Consider the following 19867-nt stretch of genomic DNA (forward strand, 5'->3'; position numbering starts at 1 on the left):
ATATTAGTACAACGCTGGATTTAAAGACACAACAGTCTACTTTAAACAAATGAGTGGTGAAATTTCCTAGAATAACAGGATTACAGGAATGGATTAGGATTCTTTAGGATAACACGTGATGTTGGAATTTCTAGAGTCCCAGTCCAAAACAACTCCTAGCCCCGACCACCTTGGTGTTTACAGATCTTAAGGAATTAGATTGGTAAGTAAAATGGCTAAAAGTAAAACGAGCTCAACTGAGCCCGATTTTAACGATACATCTATGCGCTTTCTTCAGATCTGGAGGCTACACACCAACGTTTAGGGGTGCTAGGAGTTATCTCTAGCCAGGGACAGAAGGCAGATGATGGGGAGTAAAATCAGGGATTTGGGTTAAAGGGGTGAAGGTCAAAGGTCATAATCTGATTGGTGACCTGGGCACGGGGGCGGGCCGGACGCTGGGCAGGACGTCCCAGCTAGAGGTGGAGCTGTTGTGATGAAAACACAGTGTCATGTGACCAGGAAACACAAACGATCACATCACAGACAGACAGAATCATGTTAAAAGGGCAACAATCATGACCCGAACCGACCCTTCATCCTTTTCCTCTGCACATTTTCTAGATTTGAAATAATGAGATAGTTATTGGCAGTATGGTGTGGGCTGGGTGAACCTTTTGCCATATTCCTTACACCTAGCCAATCATCTCAGATCTTTAGTCTCATTCCTAACCATGTGTCTTTAGCATTAAGCCTGGCAAGCGAGGCTGTTGGTTCTAAATCTAAAGTGCATAATGTAGGGACTAAGGGTCGATTAAGAAGTGCGCAATTATCACACAGTCAGAGCAACAATCAGACGGTAGAGGATGAAGTTGCCCCTGAACACTGATCTAAGGTCAGTTTTTTGTTTTTACCTCCTGATGGTTACGGTTAGGATTGGAGTAACAAACTGATCCTAGACCTGAGCATATAGGCCAGGGAATCTACCAATCACTGGTGGTTAAACATAGTAATGTTATTTTTGAACAGGGTTGGAATTACACATTGACTCTAGGAGGTACACTGGGGGTGCCCACATTGATGTTTTTTTTACAATTCAAGAGGTGAAACTTTTAGTATAGGCATGGTTAGCATCTCGAAACATCCCCGGAATTAGAACCCTGTCACAGAGAACACTGGCAGTAGTATTTATTTGGTTTATGAACATGTAGTATTGGACATGAATGCAGTAGGTATCAGGTATTATGGAGGATTCCACCTGTTTACCAAGACCCTTTCATTATGCAGGTGTTTGAAAAATCTGCCAAGAGAAATGTGAAGATTGAGACACCAAGAACAAAAAGAAACCCAGGACATTTTGGATCAAAGCATACCACAGTTTCATATGATAAACACAGGTAACCAGGTAACCAGCACAACAGAAATCTGTTTGACCATACTGTTTTCTACTTCAGATAACTCTGTAGTTGGCTTAATCAGAAACAGAATAGCACTCAGGCAGGCTAGTAAGCTAAGAAACCCCATTTAACAGCTTAGTGCCTTACCGTATAGTCTTCACTATGAAGCGAACGATGACAGCCAGACCAACACAGCCACACAGAGCTCCTATTACTATCGCTGTGATCTCTCCTGAGACAGACAGAGAAATATTCCAACTAGTTCATCAAACATGAAAAGATAGACATTGACCAGAGGCCTACTCTAATAATGAATCAACTATGAAGGTCCACATCTTACCGGCAGTGTACACCTTCACTGATTCTGCAAGTGGGAAAAGGAATATGTTATTTAAAGCATTGTCTTATTACCTGTACGTCTGTCATAAGGCCTACATAATAACAGGCTTGACATGATCGTGATGTCATGACAGAGGGTTCATGTAAAAATACTGCTGTGCTACTTTGTTTATGCAGTCGATAATTCAGTTGGAATTAATGTTCAATCAACTTCTAGTAGAACTTCAGGGAAAGGATCATACGTCTACAGTGTGTTCTGTAGTCTTTGGAATGAGTGTTGTCCACGGGAGGCTGGTGGTACCTTAATTGCGGAGGATGGGCGGAATGGAATGGTATCAAACACACGGTTTTCATGAGTTTGATACCATTCCATTCACTCCACCCCAGCCATTATTATGAGTTGTCCTCCTCTCACCAGCCTCCTGTGGTGTTGTCATAGGCCACCCTATCAGTTTTGCACAAATTCTTTCTCCTTTGTCTGTGTTCCACTCTCTCTCTCTCTTGCTCTCCCTTTCTCCTCCTCTCGCTCTCCCTTTCTTTCTTTCTCTCTCTTCCTCTCTCTCTCTCACTCCCCCTCTCTCTCCATTTCTCCCTTTCTTTCTCTGTCTCTCTCTTCCTCTTTCTCACTCCCTCTCTCTCTCTTCTTCTCTTGTCATGTGACAACAACAGTGTCAGTGTTTAGAGAAGAGATTTTGCAAAAACAAATCAGCCATCACGTAAACAGACCTCCCCTCATTTACAGCTCCTCTTTCTCTGCCCCACTACCCCTCTCTCTCTCTATCTCTCTCTTTCTCTCTATCACTCCCTCAATCCCCCCCTCTCTTTTCCTCTGTCCTGCCCTCTCTATCTCTTTCACATCTTTCACAGTCAGTAACCCTTGACATTCCCACAGTTCTCACCACATTCCTCTCTTTAGTGTTTAATGCTAGCCTTCCTCCACATGTCCACCCTGAGAGCCCCTCACTGTGTCCACTAATACTGTTTGATGAAATGTTATTAGTGGTCACGGTACGAGGCTAGCCCGCCCCATGCCCTTCCTGCTGATGCTGCTGTTAGGTACGAAGCTAGCCCACCCCATGCCCTTCCTGCTGATGCTGCTGTTAGGTACGAGGCTAGCCCGCCCCATGCCCTTCCTGCTGATGCTGCTGTTAGGTACGAGGCTAGCCCGCCCCATGTCCTTCCTGCTGATACTGTGTTAGGTACAAGGCTAGCCCGCCCCATGCCCTTCCTGCTGATGCTGCTGTTAGGTACGAGGTTAGCCCGCCCCATGTCCTTCCTGCTGATACTGTGTTAGGTACAAGGCTAGCCCACCCCATGCCCTTCCTGCTGATGCTGCTGTTAGGTACAAGGCTAGCCCACCCCATGCCCTTCCTGCTGATGCTGCTGTTAGGTACGAGGCTAGCCCGCCCCATGCCCTTCCTGCTGATGCTGCTGTTAGGTACTAGGCTAGCCCGCCCCATGTCCTTCCTGCTGATTCTGCTGTTAGGTACGAGGCTAGCCCGCCCCATGTCCTTCCTGCTGATACTGCTGTTAGGTACGAGGCTAGCCCGCCCCATGTCCTTCCTGCTGATACTGTGTTAGGTACAAGGCTAGCCCACCCCATGCCCTTCCTGCTGATGCTGCTGTTAGGTACGAAGCTAGCCCGCCCCATGTCCTTCCTGCTGATACTGTGTTAGGTACGAGGCTAGCCCGCCCCATGTCCTTCCTGCTGATACTGTGTTAGGTACAAGGCTAGCCCACCCCATGCCCTTCCTGCTGATTCTGCTGTTAGGTACGAAGCTAGCCCGCCCCATGCGCTTCCTGCTGATACTGCTGTTAGGTACGAAGCTAGCCCGCCCCATGTCCTTCCTGCTGATACTGTGTTAGGTACTAGGCTAGCCCGCCCCATGTCCTTCCTGCTGATTCTGCTGTTAGGTACGAGGCTAGCCCGCCCCATGCCCTTCCTGCTGATACTGCTGTTAGGTACGAGGCTAGCCCGCCCCATGTCCTTCCTGCTGATACTGTGTTAGGTACGAGGCTAGCCCGCCCCATGCCCTTCCTGCTGATGATGCTGTTAAGTACGAAGCTAGCCCGCCCCATGCCCTTCCTGCTGATACTGCTGTTAGGTACGAGGCTAGCCCGCCCCATGCCCTTCCTGCTGATGATGCTGTTAGGTACGAAGCTAGCCCGCCCCATGCCCTTCCTGCTGATGCTGCTGTTAGGTACGAGGCTAGCCCGCCCCATGCCCTTCCTGCTGATACTGTGTTAGGTACGAGGCTAGCCCGCCCCATGCCCTTCCTGCTGATGCTGCTGTTAGGTACGAGGCTAGCCCGCCCCATGCCCTTCCTGCTGATTCTGCTGTTAGGTACAAGGCTAGCCCGCCCCATGCCCTTCCTGCTGATGCTGCTGTTAGGTACGAGGCTAGCCCGCCCCATGCCCTTCCTGCTGATACTGTGTTAGGTACGAGGCTAGCCCGCCCCATGCCCTTCCTGCTGATGCTGCTGTTAGGTACGAGGCTAGCCCGCCCCATGCCCTTCCTGCTGATTCTGCTGTTAGGTACAAGGCTAGCCCGCCCCATGCCCTTCCTGCTGATGATGCTGTTAGGTACGAGGCTAGCCCGCCCCATGTCCTTCCTGCTGATACTGCTGTTAGGTACGAGGCTAGCCCGCCCCATGCCCTTCCTGCTGATGCTGCTGTTAGGTACGAGGCTAGCCCGCCCCATGCCCTTCCTGCTGATGCTGCTGTTAGGTACGAAGCTAGCCCGCCCCATGCCCTTCCTGCTGATGCTGCTGTTAGGTACGAGGCATGCCCGCCCCTTGCCCTTCCTGCTGATGATGCTGTTAGGTACGAAGCTAGCCCGCCCCATGTCCTTCCTGCTGATACTGTGTTAGGTACGAGGCTAGCCCGCCCCATGCCCTTCCTGCTGATGATGCTGTTAAGTACAAAGCTAGCCCGCCCCATGCCCTTCCTGCTGATACTGCTGTTAGGTACGAGGCTAGCCCGCCCCATGCCCTTCCTGCTGATGATGCTGTTAGGTACGAAGCTAGCCCGCCCCATGCCCTTCCTGCTGATGCTGCTGTTAGGTACGAGGCTAGCCCGCCCCATGCCCTTCCTGCTGATACTGTGTTAGGTACAAGGCTAGCCCGCCCCATGCCCTTCCTGCTGATGATGCTGTTAGGTACGAAGCTAGCCCGCCCCATGCCCTTCCTGCTGATGCTGCTGTTAGGTACGAGGCTAGCCCGCCCCATGCCCTTCCTGCTGATACTGTGTTAGGTACGAGGCTAGCCCGCCCCATGCCCTTCCTGCTGATGCTGCTGTTAGGTACGAGGCTAGCCCGCCCCATGCCCTTCCTGCTGATTCTGCTGTTAGGTACAAGGCTAGCCCGCCCCATGCCCTTCCTGCTGATGATGCTGTTAGGTACGAGGCTAGCCCGCCCCATGTCCTTCCTGCTGATACTGCTGTTAGGTACGAGGCTAGCCCGCCCCATGCCCTTCCTGCTGATGCTGCTGTTAGGTACGAGGCTAGCCCGCCCCATGCCCTTCCTGCTGATGCTGCTGTTAGGTACGAAGCTAGCCCGCCCCATGCCCTTCCTGCTGATGCTGCTGTTAGGTACGAGGCATGCCCGCCCCTTGCCCTTCCTGCTGATGATGCTGTTAGGTACGAAGCTAGCCCGCCCCATGTCCTTCCTGCTGATACTGTGTTAGGTACGAGGCTAGCCCGCCCCATGCCCTTCCTGCTGATGCTGCTGTTAGGTACGAGGCTAGCCCGCCCCATGCCCTTCCTGCTGATTCTGCTGTTAGGTACAAGGCTAGCCCGCCCCATGCCCTTCCTGCTGATGATGCTGTTAGGTACGAGGCTAGCCCGCCCCATGTCCTTCCTGCTGATACTGCTGTTAGGTACGAGGCTAGCCCGCCCCATGCCCTTCCTGCTGATGCTGCTGTTAGGTACGAGGCTAGCCCGCCCCATGCCCTTCCTGCTGATGCTGCTGTTAGGTACGAAGCTAGCCCGCCCCATGCCCTTCCTGCTGATGCTGCTGTTAGGTACGAGGCATGCCCGCCCCTTGCCCTTCCTGCTGATGATGCTGTTAGGTACGAAGCTAGCCCGCCCCATGTCCTTCCTGCTGATACTGTGTTAGGTACGAGGCTAGCCCGCCCCATGCCCTTCCTGCTGATGATGCTGTTAAGTACGAAGCTAGCCCGCCCCATGCCCTTCCTGCTGATACTGCTGTTAGGTACGAGGCTAGCCCGCCCCATGCCCTTCCTGCTGATGATGCTGTTAGGTACGAAGCTAGCCCGCCCCATGCCCTTCCTGCTGATGCTGCTGTTAGGTACGAGGCTAGCCCGCCCCATGCCCTTCCTGCTGATACTGTGTTAGGTACGAGGCTAGCCCGCCCCATGCCCTTCCTGCTGATGCTGCTGTTAGGTACGAGGCTAGCCCGCCCCATGCCCTTCCTGCTGATTCTGCTGTTAGGTACAAGGCTAGCCCGCCCCATGCCCTTCCTGCTGATGATGCTGTTAGGTACGAGGCTAGCCCGCCCCATGCCCTTCCTGCTGATGCTGCTGTTAGGTACGAGGCATGCCCGCCCCTTGCCCTTCCTGCTGATGATGCTGTTAGGTACGAAGCTAGCCCGCCCCATGTCCTTCCTGCTGATACTGCTGTTAGGTACGAGGCTAGCCTGCCCCATGCCCTTCCTGCTGATGCTGCTGTTAGGTATGAGGCTAGCACTTGCCCTGCTGCCGTTAACATGTTAGCATTATGCCAGTCTCTCTGACACCTGTCATCATGAATCGGACATGGGGTTCATTGTGTTCTGAGGGTCAGACAGGTTGTGTTAGAGAACCCCCCCCCCCCGACCTAATGGGAAGGATGAGAGGATGGTCCGGTCGTTAAGTGGTTGAGGTGTACGGTAGTTGTCCTGCATGACGACGCGGTCAGCGTCCTCCTTACTGGCATACAGCACTGTCTCCAGCTTCATCAGCTGAGGAAGTAGGGAGGACAGAGAGGAGGAAGAGAAGAGGAAAGAGAGATGAGGAGAGGAGGAAAGATGGTGAAGAGGAGGAAGACAGGAGGGAAGAGGGGGAGAAAAGAAGAGGAGGACATAGTGATGCTTTGAATTCAAGCATAAGTATATCACCATCACACACACACACCTTCCCTCACCTGTGTGTGTGAGATTTTGACGGTCTCTGTGAAGAGGGTCCAGAGGACACTCTGGAAGCAGGGAGGAGTGGTGAGGGAGCCATTGTATCGATAGTACCGCCCCAGGTCAGAAGGCAGGAGGGACTGGACATCAAAGGCTGGGATGGACACACTCTGACCTGACCACGGAGGGAAGAATGGATGGGTGGATGGACAGATGAAAGTTAGAGGAGATGTACAGGGTTTGACTCCTAGGTGCACATAGTGGTGCTGTTTGGCACTTCCATAAGAAATCAGAGAATCTGCATAAACTACTGTAGTTGTGGTAACATTGCTAGAAGGTAGCTCTAGTAATAATGCTGATTGGTTAAGGTGTACTTTGATTAAGCTATCTGGGGCGACAGGTTGACACGACTGTTTGTAGGAACGGACCAAAGCACAGCGTGGGTATCGTTCTACATCTTTATTTATATGTGAAACTATGTAAGACATACAATAAACTATAAACAAAACAACAAACCGTGACGAAGAGGTGCAACATGCACTAACTCAAAATAATCTCCCACAAACACAGGTGGGAAAAACAACTACTTAAATATGATCCCCAATTAGAGACAACGATGACCAGCTGCCTCTAATTGGGAATCATACCAAAACCCCAACATAGAAAAAAGAAACTAGAAACTAACATAGAAGAATGAAACTAGAATAAACCCCCCAGTCACGCCCTGACCTACTCTACCATAGAAAATAAGAGCACTCTATGGTCAGGACGTGACAGTACCACCCCAAAGGTGCGGACTCCGGCCGCAAAACCTGAAACAAAAAGGGAGGGTTGGGGAGGTGTCTAGAGTTGGTGGCGGCTCTGGTGCAGGACGAAGAACCTTCTCATCCTGCGGATCCGCCAGCATTGGTGGCGGCTCTGGTGCAGGACGAAGAACCTTCTCATCCTGCGGATCCGCCAGCATTGGAGGCGGCTCTGGTGCAGGACGAAGAACCCTCTCATCCTGCGGATCCGCCAACATTGGAGGCGGCTCTGGTGCAGGACGAAGAACCCTCTCATCCTGCGGATCCACCAACATTGGAGGTGGCTCTGGTGCAGGACAAAGAACCCTCTCATCCTGCGGATCCACCAACATTGGAGGCGGCTCTGGTGCAGGACGAAGAACCCTCTCATCCTGCAGATCCGCCAACATTGGAGGCGGCTCTGGTGCAGGACGAAGAACCCTCTCCTCCTGCGAATCCGCCAGCATTGGTGGAGGCTCCGGACTGCCGACCGCCGCTGGAGGCTCTGCACTGCTGACCGCCGCTGGAGGCTCCGGACTGCGGACCGCCGCTGGAGTCTCCGGATTGGGGACCGTCGCTGGAGGCTCCGGACCGGGGACCGTCGCTGCAGGCTCCGCGCCATGGATCATCACTACAGGCTCCGCGCCATGGATCATCACTAGAGGCTCCGGGCCATGGATCATCACTGGAGGCTCCGGGCCATGGATCATCACTGGAGGCTCCGGGCCATGGATCATCACTGGAGGCTCCGGGCCATGGATCATCACTGGAGGCTCCGGGCCATGGATCATCACTGGAGGCTCCGGGCCATGGATTATCACTGGAGGCTCCGGGCCATGGATCATCACTGGAGGCTTCGTGCCATGGATCATCACTGGAGGCTTCGTGCCATGAATTACCACTGGAGGCTCCGGGCCATGGATCATCACTGGAGGCTCCGGGCCATGGATCATCACTGGAGGCTCCGGGCCATGGATCATCACTGGAGGCTCCGGGCCATGGATCATCACTGGAGGCTTCATGCCATGGATCATCACTGGAGGCTTCATGCCATGGATCATCACTGGAGGCTTCGGACCATGGATCATCACTGAGGCTTCGTACGTGGAGCCAGAACAGGTCTCACCGGACTGAGGAGACGTACTGGCAGCCTGATGTGGGGAGCTGCCACAGGGCTTACCAGGCTGGGGAGACACACTGGAGGCCTGGTACGTGGAGCCAGAACAGGTCTCACTGGACTGGGGAGACTAACTGGAGGCCGAGTACGTGGAGCAGGAACAGGGCATACCAGGCTGGAGAGACGCACTGGAGACTGGGTGCGTGGAGCAGGCACAGGATATACTGGGCCGTGGAGGCACACTGGAGGTCTAGGGCGTAGGGCTGGCACAACCCGTCCTTGCTGGATGCTCACTTTAGCCCGGCAAGTGCGGGGCGCTGGCACAGGACGCACTGGGCTGTGAAGGCACACTGGCGACACAGTGCGTAGAGCTGGCGCAGGATATCCTGGACCAAGGAGGCGTACTGGAGACCAGGAGCACTTAGCCGGCCCAACCCGTCCTGGCTGAATGCTCACTTTAGCCCGGCAAATGCGGGGAGCCGGCAACGAGCGCACCGGGCTGTGAATGCGCACTGGGGATACCGTACGCATCACCGCATAGCACGGTGCCTGACTGGTCACGCTCCCCACAGTAAGTACGGGGAGTTGGCTCAGGTCTAAACCCTGACTCTGCCAATCTCCCCGTGTGCCCCCCCAAAACAAATTTGGAGCTGCCTCTCGGGCTTCTTCCGTCGTTGCCGTGCTAATTCATCGTATCGTCGCCGTTCCTCTCTCGCTGTCTCCGCCTGCTTCCATGGCAGGGTCTTGTCCCCTGCCATTACCTCCTCCCAGGTCCAGGATGTCCTCCACTCCCTTCTCTCCCGGGCCAGGAATCCCTGCTCCTCCTGGGCACGCTGCTTGGTCCTTTGGTGGTGGGAGATTCTGACACGACTGTTTGTAGGAACGGACCAAAGCGCAGCGTGGGTATCGTTCCACATCTTTATTTATATGTGAAACTATGCAAGACATACAATAAACTATAAACAAAACAACAAACCGTGACGAAGAGGTGCAACATGCACTAACTCAAAATAATCTCCCACAAACACAGGTGGGAAAAACAACCAGCTGCCTCTAATTGGGAATCATACAAAAACCCCAGCATAGAAAAAAGAAACTAGAAACCAACATAGAAAAATTAAACTAGAATAAACCCCCCCAGTCACGCCCTGACCTACTCTACCATAGAAAATAAGAGCACTCTATGGTCAGGACGTGACACAGGTAGCCTAGTGGTTAGAGCGTTGGACTAATAACCAAAAGATTGCAAGATCCAATCCCTGAGCTGACAAGGTACAAATCTGTCATTCTGCCCCTGAACAAGGCAGTTAACCCACTGTTCCTAGGCTGTCATTGAAAATAAGAATTTGTTCTTTAACTGACTTACCTGGTTAAATAAAGGTAAATAATAATTAACAGCTGTCTCACCTGCATGTCTGATGCGACCCAGGTAGTTGAGAATGTTCCAAAAAGCCTGGTTAGCCTCCTCACCTGTCTAACAGATCACACATCTTCTCTTTAGGTCAAGTGTGCAGGCTTTACTATACATTCACAAAGCCTTTCTTACTAATCTGGTGATGTGTAGATTTTCCTACTGAAGAAATAAAACGTAAATAAAGGGAATTTGTAACCTATTGTAAAGAATACAAATACAACACTTATGAAGTATGTAATATCTCCAGTGGTTGATGTGATTGTCAGGGAGTTATGATGTAATAGTCCTACCTCTATGAGGACTCCCAGGACTGCCAGTCCATCCTGCTGGGTCATAGCCACTGACATGTTAGGGTACAGCTCTGAGTTGTAGTGCACCACATGCAGCTACACAGAGAGGGAACATGGTTAGCATGTGTGTGTGTGTGTGTGTGTGTGTGTGTGTGTGTGTGTGTGTGTGTGTGTGTGTGTGTGTGTGTGTGTGTGTGTGTGTGTGTGTGTGTGTGTGTGTCTGTGTGTCTGTGTGTGTGTGTGTGTCTAATCTTTAGAAAATCCTTCTTGAGTTTGAATGAAAAGTGCTGCTACATTCGTTTACATAGGGGTCAGATGGGAGAAAAAGAGAGTGAGGGAGAGGGAATGAGAGAGGGAGGGAGTAGGGGAGGGTGGAGAGATAAAGACTAATTGTCTGTCTTTATGTAATAGTGTGTAACCAGAGCACAGAGCCTCTCCTTCATGTTTTCAAACTCTCTCACTTTCTCTCTCTCTCGCTGTCCCTCCCTCTCATTACCCCCCCTCTCTTTCTCTCTCTCTCTCTCTCTCTGTCCCTCCCTCTCGCTCTGTCTCTTTTGGCATACCTGTGCAGTAGCAGATGGACAGAATCTGACTTATTCGTCCAAACACTCTCTCTCTCTCTCTCTCTCTCTCTCTCTCTCTCTCCTCTCTCTCTCTCTCTCGTCTCTCTCTCTCTCTGTCTCTCTCTCTCTCTCCATCCCTCACTCCTTTACCTCTCCACCCATTTTTGCAGATCCACTGCATGTTCTACATTCCCTTCCCACAGAGAACTGGACAGTGTTTCAAGTTCCAAAAGTGTGTGTGTGTGTTTTTAGGGTACAGTAAATACACTGCCAACCTGAGAAAGTTGGTTCCCCTTCCTATGTATACTGTAGGTGTTTGAGAGGCTTTTATTTGTCATGCTTTCTAATCCTGAATTCTTTACAATAATTTCAATCAGATTTAATTCCACTCCCCAATTAATTAACATCATTCAAACACTTGTTCTCCAATAACCTTTCTTTTCATGTTTGTTTTCTCCTGCTATGACTAGTGTTAACCAGATTAGCTAAGAGTCTAGATTGCTGTTTAGTGTTTCTGTATAGTATTTAATGGGATCATAGTATGGTTTCTCAACTGAAGTGCTTAATACTGCAATCTGCCTGGATATACAGCATGACACGTACGCATGTCCTTGCACATGCAGGCTTAAAAACTCTCACCCACCAACACCCCCCACACCCCACCCCCCTCCAAACACACACACAGTCCCTCACCTCTGCAGCGGAGCTCTGACCGTTGATGGTGTGTTCGCTGCCCCCGGCCTCCGGGGCTCCGTTGCCCCAGTGCAGGTGCATTTGGACAGCTGTGAACTGCCAGGGCAGCCCCCCTAAACCCATCCAGCCTGGGAGAGGAACCACCACTGTGATGGAGAGAAAGCATGGTTGCTGTAGTTACCTGTATGGTTGTTGTTAGTGATGGAGTCAGCATGGTTGCTGTAGTTACCTGTATGTATGTTGTTAGTGATGGAGTGAGCATGGTTGCTGTAGTTACCTGTATGGTTGTTGTTAGTGATGGAGTCAGCATGGTTGCTGTAGTTACCTGTATGGTTGTTGTTAGTGATGGAGTCAGCATGGTTGCTGTAGTTACCTGTATGTTGTTAGTGATGGAGTCAGCATGGTTGCTGTAGTTACCTGTATGGTTGTTGTTAGTGATGGAGTCAGCATGGTTGCTGTAGTTACCTGTATGTTGTTAGTGATGGAGTCAACATGGTTGCTGTAGTTACCTGTATGTTGTTAGTGATGGAGTCAGCATGGTTGCTGTAGTTACCTGTATGGTTGTTGTTAGGATGGAGTCAGCATGGTTGCTGTAGTTACCTGTATGTTGTTAGTGATGGAATCAGCATGGTTGCTGTAGTTACCTGTATGTATGTTGTTAGTGATGGAGTCAGCATGGTTGCTGTAGTTACCTGAATGGCTGTTGTTAGTGATGGAGTCAGCATGGTTGTTGTAGTTACATGTATGACTGCTGTTAGTGATGGAGTCAGCATGGTTGCTGTAGTTACCTGTATGTATGTTGTAAGTGATGGAGTCAGCATGGTTGCTGTAGTTACCTGTATGTTGTTAGTGATGGAGTCAGCATGGTTGCTGTAGTTACCTGTATGTTCTTAGTGATGGAGTCAGCATGGTTGCTGTAGTTACCTGTATGTTGTTAGTGATGGAGTCAGCATGGTTGCTGTAGTTACCTGTATGTTGTTAGTGACGGAGTCAGCATGGTTGCTGTAGTTACCTGTATGTATGTTGTTAGTGATGGAGTCAGCATGGTTGCTGTAGTTACCTCTATGTTTTTGGTGATGGATTCAGCATGGCTTCTCTAGTTAGTTACCTTTATATTGTTAGTGATGGAGTCAGCATGGTTGCTGTAGTTACCTGTATGTATGTTGTTAGTGATGGAGTCAGCATGGTTGCTGTAGTTACCTGTATGGTTGTTGTTAGTGATGGAGTCAGCATGGTTGCTGTAGTTACCTGTATGTTGTTAGTGATGGAGTCAGCATGGTTGCTGTAGTTACCTGTATGTTGTTAGTGATGGAGTCAGCATGGTTGCTGTAGTTACCTGTATGGTTGTTGTTAGTGATGGAGTCAGCATGGTTGCTGTAATTACCTGTATGTTGTTAGTGATGGAGTCAGCATGGTTGCTGTAGTTACCTGTATGTTGTTAGTGACGGAGTCAGCATGGTTGCTGTAGTTACCTGTATGTATGTTGTTAGTGATGGAGTCAGCATGGTTGCTGTAGTTACCTCTATGTTTTTGGTGATGGATTCAGCATGGTTGCTCTAGTTAGTTACCTTTATATTGTTAGTGATGGAGTCAGCATGGTTGCTGTAGTTACCTGTATGTATGTTGTTAGTGATGGAGTCAGCATGGTTGCTGTAGTTACCTGTATGGTTGTTGTTAGTGATGGATTCAGCATGGTTGCTGTAGTTACCTGTATGTTGTTAGTGATGGAGTCAGCATGGTTGCTGTAGTTACCTGTATGTTGTTAGTGATGGAGTCAGCATGGTTGCTGTAGTTAGCTGTATGGTTGTTGTTAGTGATGGAGTCAGCATGGTTGCTGTAGTTACCTGTATGTTGTTAGTGATGGAGTCAGCATGGTTGCTGTAGTTACCTGTATATATGTTGTTAGTGATGGAGTCAGCATGGTTGCTGTCGTTACCTGTATGTTGTTAGTGATGGAGTCAGCATGGTTGCTGTAGTTATCTGTATGTATGTTGTTAGTGATGGAGTCAGCATGGTTGCTGTAGTTACCTGTATGTTGTTACTGATGGAGTCAGCATGGTTGCTGTAGTTACCTGTATATATGTTGTTAGTGATGGGGTCAGCATGGTTGCTGTAGTTACCTGTATGTATGTTGTTAGTGATGGAGTCAGCATGGTTGCTGTAGTTACCTGTATGTTGTTAGTGATGGAGTCAGCATGGTTGCTGTAGTTACCTGTATGTTGTTAGTGATGGAGTCAGCATGGTTGCTGTAGTTACCTGTACATTGTTAGTGATGGAGTCAGCATGGTTGCTGTAGTTACCTGTATGTATGTTGTTAGTGATGGAGTCAGCATGGTTGCTGTAGTTACCTGTATGTTGTTAGTGATGGAGTCAGCATGGTTGCTGTAGTTACCTGTATGTATGTTGTTAGTGATGGAGTCAGCATGGTTGCTGTAGTTACCTGTATGTATGTTCTTAGTGATGGAGTCAGCATGGTTGCTGTAGTTACCTGTACGTTGTTAGTGATGGAGTCAGCATGGTTGCTGTAGTTACCTGTATGTATGTTGTTAGTGATGGAGTCAGCATGGTTGCTGTAGTTACCTGTATGTATGTTGTTGGTGATGGAGTCAGCTTGGTTGCTGTAGTTACCTGTATGTTGTTAGTGATGGAGTCAGCATGGTTGCTGTAGTTACCTGTATGTTGTTAGTGATGGAGTCAGCATGGTTGCTGTAGTTACCTGTATGTATGTTGTTAGTGATGGAGTCAGCATGGTTGCTGTAGTTACCTGTATGGTTGTTGTTAGTGATGGAGTCAGCATGGTTGCTGTAGTTACCTGTATGGTTGTTGTTAGTGATGGAGTCAGCATGGTTGCTGTAGTTACCTGTATGTTGTTAGTGATGGAGTCAGCATGGTTGCTGTAGTTACCTGTATGTTGTTAGTGATGGAGTCAGCATTGCTGCTGTAGTTACCTGTGTGTTGTTAGTGATGGAGTCAGCATGGTTGCTGTAGTTACCTGTACGTATGTTGTTAGTGATGGAGTCAGCATGGTTGCTGTAGTTACCTGTATGTATGTTGTTAGTGATGGAGTCAGCATGGTTGCTGTAGTTACCTGTATGTTGTTAGTGATGGAGTCAGCATGGTTGCTGTAGTTACCTGTATGTTCTTAGTGATGGAGTCAGCATGGTTGCTGTAGTTACCTGTATGTTGTTAGTGATGGAGTCAGCATGGTTGCTGTAGTTACCTGTATGTTGTTAGTGACGGAGTCAGCATGGTTGCTGTAGTTACCTGTATGTATGTTGTTAGTGATGGAGTCAGCATGGTTGCTGTAGTTACCTCTATGTTTTTGGTGATGGATTCAGCATGGTTTCTCTAGTTAGTTACCTTTATATTGTTAGTGATGGAGTCAGCATGGTTGCTGTAGTTACCTGTATGTATGTTGTTAGTGATGGAGTCAGCATGGTTGCTGTAGTTACCTGTATGGTTGTTGTTAGTGATGGATTCAGCATGGTTGCTGTAGTTACCTGTATGTTGTTAGTGATGGAGTCAGCATGGTTGCTGTAGTTACCTGTATGTTGTTAGTGATGGAGTCAGCATGGTTGCTGTAGTTACCTGTATGGTTGTTGTTAGTGATGGAGTCAGCATGGTTGCTGTAGTTACCTGTATGTTGTTAGTGATGGAGTCAGCATGGTTGCTGTAGTTACCTGTATATATGTTGTTAGTGATGGAGTCAGCATGGTTGCTGTAATTACCTGTATGTTGTTAGTGATGGAGTCAGCATGGTTGCTGTAGTTACCTGTATGTTGTTAGTGACGGAGTCAGCATGGTTGCTGTAGTTACCTGTATGTATGTTGTTAGTGATGGAGTCAGCATGGTTGCTGTAGTTACCTCTATGTTTTTGGTGATGGATTCAGCATGGTTGCTCTAGTTAGTTACCTTTATATTGTTAGTGATGGAGTCAGCATGGTTGCTGTAGTTACCTGTATGTATGTTGTTAGTGATGGAGTCAGCATGGTTGCTGTAGTTACCTGTATGGTTGTTGTTAGTGATGGATTCAGCATGGTTGCTGTAGTTACCTGTATGTTGTTAGTGATGGAGTCAGCATGGTTGCTGTAGTTACCTGTATGTTGTTAGTGATGGAGTCAGCATGGTTGCTGTAGTTACCTGTATGGTTGTTGTTAGTGATGGAGTCAGCATGGTTGCTGTAGTTACCTGTATGTTGTTAGTGATGGAGTCAGCATGGTTGCTGTAGTTACCTGTATATATGTTGTTAGTGATGGAGTCAGCATGGTTGCTGTCGTTACCTGTATGTTGTTAGTGATGGAGTCAGCATGGCTGCTGTAGATATCTGTATGTATGTTGTTAGTGATGGAGTCAGCATGGTTGATGTAGTTACCTGTATGTTGTTACTGATGGAGTCAGCATGGTTGCTGTAGTTACCTGTATATATGTTGTTAGTGATGGGGTCAGCATGGTTGCTGTAGTTACCTGTATGTATGTTGTTAGTGATGGAGTCAGCATGGTTGCTGTAGTTACCTCTATGTTTTTGGTGATGGATTCAGCATGGTTTCTCTAGTTAGTTACCTTTATATTGTTAGTGATGGAGTCAGCATGGTTGCTGTAGTTACCTGTATGTATGTTGTTAGTGATGGAGTCAGCATGGTTGCTGTAGTTACCTGTATGGTTGTTGTTAGTGATGGATTCAGCATGGTTGCTGTAGTTACCTGTATGTTGTTAGTGATGGAGTCAGCATGGTTGCTGTAGTTACCTGTATGTTGTTAGTGATGGAGTCAGCATGGTTGCTGTAGTTACCTGTATGGTTGTTGTTAGTGATGGAGTCAGCATGGTTGCTGTAGTTACCTGTATGTTGTTAGTGATGGAGTCAGCATGGTTGCTGTAGTTACCTGTATATATGTTGTTAGTGATGGAGTCAGCATGGTTGCTGTAATTACCTGTATGTTGTTAGTGATGGAGTCAGCATGGTTGCTGTAGTTACCTGTATGTTGTTAGTGACGGAGTCAGCATGGTTGCTGTAGTTACCTGTATGTATGTTGTTAGTGATGGAGTCAGCATGGTTGCTGTAGTTACCTCTATGTTTTTGGTGATGGATTCAGCATGGTTGCTCTAGTTAGTTACCTTTATATTGTTAGTGATGGAGTCAGCATGGTTGCTGTAGTTACCTGTATGTATGTTGTTAGTGATGGAGTCAGCATGGTTGCTGTAGTTACCTGTATGGTTGTTGTTAGTGATGGATTCAGCATGGTTGCTGTAGTTACCTGTATGTTGTTAGTGATGGAGTCAGCATGGTTGCTGTAGTTACCTGTATGTTGTTAGTGATGGAGTCAGCATGGTTGCTGTAGTTACCTGTATGGTTGTTGTTAGTGATGGAGTCAGCATGGTTGCTGTAGTTACCTGTATGTTGTTAGTGATGGAGTCAGCATGGTTGCTGTAGTTACCTGTATATATGTTGTTAGTGATGGAGTCAGCATGGTTGCTGTCGTTACCTGTATGTTGTTAGTGATGGAGTCAGCATGGCTGCTGTAGATATCTGTATGTATGTTGTTAGTGATGGAGTCAGCATGGTTGATGTAGTTACCTGTATGTTGTTACTGATGGAGTCAGCATGGTTGCTGTAGTTACCTGTATATATGTTGTTAGTGATGGGGTCAGCATGGTTGCTGTAGTTACCTGTATGTATGTTGTTAGTGATGGAGTCAGCATGGTTGCTGTAGTTACCTGTATGTTGTTAGTGATGGGGTCAGCATGGTTGCTGTAGTTACCTGTATGTATGTTGTTAGTGATGGAGTCAGCATGGTTGCTGTAGTTACCTGTATGTTGTTAGTGATGGAGTCAGCATGGTTGCTGTAGTTACCTGTATGTTGTTACTGATGGAGTCAGCATGGTTGCTGTAGTTACCTGTATATATGTTGTTAGTTATGGGGTCAGCATGGTTGCTGTAGTTACCTGTATGTATGTTGTTAGTGATGGAGTCAGCATGGTTGCTGTAGTTACCTGTATGTTGTTAGTGATGGAGTCAGCATGGTTTCTGTAGTTACCTGTATGTATGTTCTTAGTGATGGAGTCAGCATGGTTGCTGTAGTTACCTGTGTGTTGTTAGTGATGGAGTCAGCATGGTTGCTGTAGTTACCTGTATGTATGTTGTTAGTAATGGAGTGAGCATGGTTGCTGTAGTTACCTGTATGTATGTTGTTATTGATGGAGTCAGCATGGTTGCTGTAGTTACCTGTATGGTTGTTGTTAGTGATGGAGTCAGCATGGTTGCTGTAGTTACCTGTACGTTGTTAGTGATGGAGTCAGCATGGTTGCTGTAGTTACCTGTATGGTTGTTGTTAGTGATGGAGTCAGCATGGTTGCTGTAGTTGCCTGTATGTTGTTAGTGATGGAGTCAGCATGGTTGCTGTAGTTACCTGTATGTTGTTAGTGATGGAGTCAGCATGGTTGCTGTAGGTACCTGTATGGTTGTTGTTAGTGATGGAGTCAGCATGGTTGCTTTAGTTACCTGTACGGTTGTTGTTAGTGATGGAGTCAGCATGGTTGCTGTAGTTACCTGTATGGTTGTTGTTAGTGATGGATTCAGCATGGTTGCTGTAGTTACCTGTATGGTTGTTGTTAGTGATGGATTCAGCATGGTTGCTGTAGTTACCTGTACGTTGTTAGTGATGGAGTCAGCATGGTTGCTGTAGTTACCTGTATGTATGTTGTTAGTGATGGAGTCAGCATGGTGTCTGTAGTTACCTGTATGGTTGTTGTTAGTGATGGAGTCAGCATGGTTGCTGTAGTTACCTGTATGTTGTTAGTGATGGAGTCAGCATGGTTGCTGTAGTTACCTGTATGTATGTTGTTAGTGATGGAGTCAGCATGGTTGCTGTAGTTACCTGTATGGTTGTTGTTAGTGATGGAGTCAGCATTGTTGCTGTAGTTACCTGTATGGTTGTTGTTAGTGATGGATTCAGCATGGTTGCTGTAGTTACCTGTATGTTGTTAGTGATGGAGTCAGCATGGTTGCTGTAGTTACCTGTATGTATGTTGTTAGTGATGGAGTCCGCATGGTTGCTGTAGTTACCTGTATGTTGTTAGTGATGGAGTCAGCATGGTTGCTGCAGTTACCTGTATGTTGTTAGTGATGGAGTCAGCATGGTTGCTGTAGTTACCTGGCTGTTGTTAGTGATGGAGTCAGCATGGTTGCTGTAGTTACCTGTATGTATGTTGTTAGTGATGGAGTCAGCATGGTTGCTGTAGTTACCTCTATGTTGTTAGTGATGGAGTCAGCATGGTTGCTGTAGTTACCTGTATGGTTGTTATTAGTGATGGATTCAGCATGGTTGCTGTAGTTACCTGTATGTTGTTAGTGATGGAGTCAGCATGGTTGCTGTAGTTACCTGTATGTTGTTAGTGATGGAGTCAGCATGGTTGTTGTAGTTACATGTATGACTGCTGTTAGTGATGGAGTCAGCATGGTTGCTGTAGTTACCTGTATGACTGCTGTTAGTGATGGAGTCAGCATGGTTGCTGTAGTTACCTGTGTGTTGTTAGTGATGGAGTCAGCATGGTTTCTGTAGTTACCTGTATGGTTGTTGTTAGTGATGGAGTCAGCATGGTTGCTGTAGATACCTGTATGGCTGTTGTTAGTGATGGAGTCAGCATGGTTGCTGTAGTTACCTGTATGTTGTTAGTGATGGAGTCAGCATGGTTGCTGTAGTTATCTGTATGTTCTTAGTGATGGAGTCAGCATGGTTTCTGTAGTTACCTGTATGTTGTTAGTGATGGAGTCAGCATGGTTGCTGTAGTTACCTGTATGTTGTTAGTGATGGAGTCAGCATGGTTGCTGTAGTTACCTGTATGTTCTTAGTGATGGAGTCAGCATGGTTGCTGTAGTTACCTGTATGTTGTTAGTGATGGAGTCAGCATGGTTGCTGTAGTTATCTGTATGTTGTTAGTGATGGAGTCAGCATGGTTGCTGTAGTTACCTGTATGGTTGTTATTAGTGATGGATTCAGCATGGTTGCTGTAGTTACCTGTATGTTGTTAGTGATGGAGTCAGCATGGTTGCTGTAGTTACCTGTATGTTGTTAGTGATGGAGTCAGCATGGTTGTTGTATTTACATGTATGACTGCTGTTAGTGATGGAGTCAGCATGGTTGCTGTAGTTACCTGTATGACTGCTGTTAGTGATG

General features: G+C 48.1%; 1 protein-coding gene across 4 annotated transcripts in view; it reads right to left on the bottom strand.

The window, feature by feature from the left end:
- LOC106575022 (carbonic anhydrase 14) overlaps nucleotides 1–19867 on the bottom strand; it is a 36240-nt gene that overhangs the window by 1244 nt on the left and 15129 nt on the right. For 2 of the 4 annotated variants that reach the window (XM_045718860.2, XM_045718859.2), the window contains 9 exons: nucleotides 11697–11842; nucleotides 10441–10536; nucleotides 10144–10210; nucleotides 6855–7012; nucleotides 6549–6672; nucleotides 1717–1740; nucleotides 1524–1608; nucleotides 1238–1279; nucleotides 414–467 (listed from right to left, as the gene is read on the bottom strand). In XM_045718860.2, coding sequence (XP_045574816.1) covers nucleotides 414–467; nucleotides 1238–1279; nucleotides 1524–1608; nucleotides 1717–1740; nucleotides 6549–6672; nucleotides 6855–7012; nucleotides 10144–10210; nucleotides 10441–10536; nucleotides 11697–11842 — 796 coding nt within the window. The remainder of the gene's footprint in view (nucleotides 1–413; nucleotides 468–1237; nucleotides 1280–1523; nucleotides 1609–1716; nucleotides 1741–6548; nucleotides 6673–6854; nucleotides 7013–10143; nucleotides 10211–10440; nucleotides 10537–11696; nucleotides 11843–19867) is intronic. The other 2 variants (XM_045718861.2, XM_045718862.2) reach the window with 2 other exon arrangements.

This window comes from Salmo salar, chromosome 05, assembly GCF_965601325.2.
Source record: "Salmo salar chromosome 05, fSalSal1, whole genome shotgun sequence".
Classification (NCBI taxonomy): Eukaryota; Metazoa; Chordata; class Actinopteri; order Salmoniformes; family Salmonidae; genus Salmo; species Salmo salar.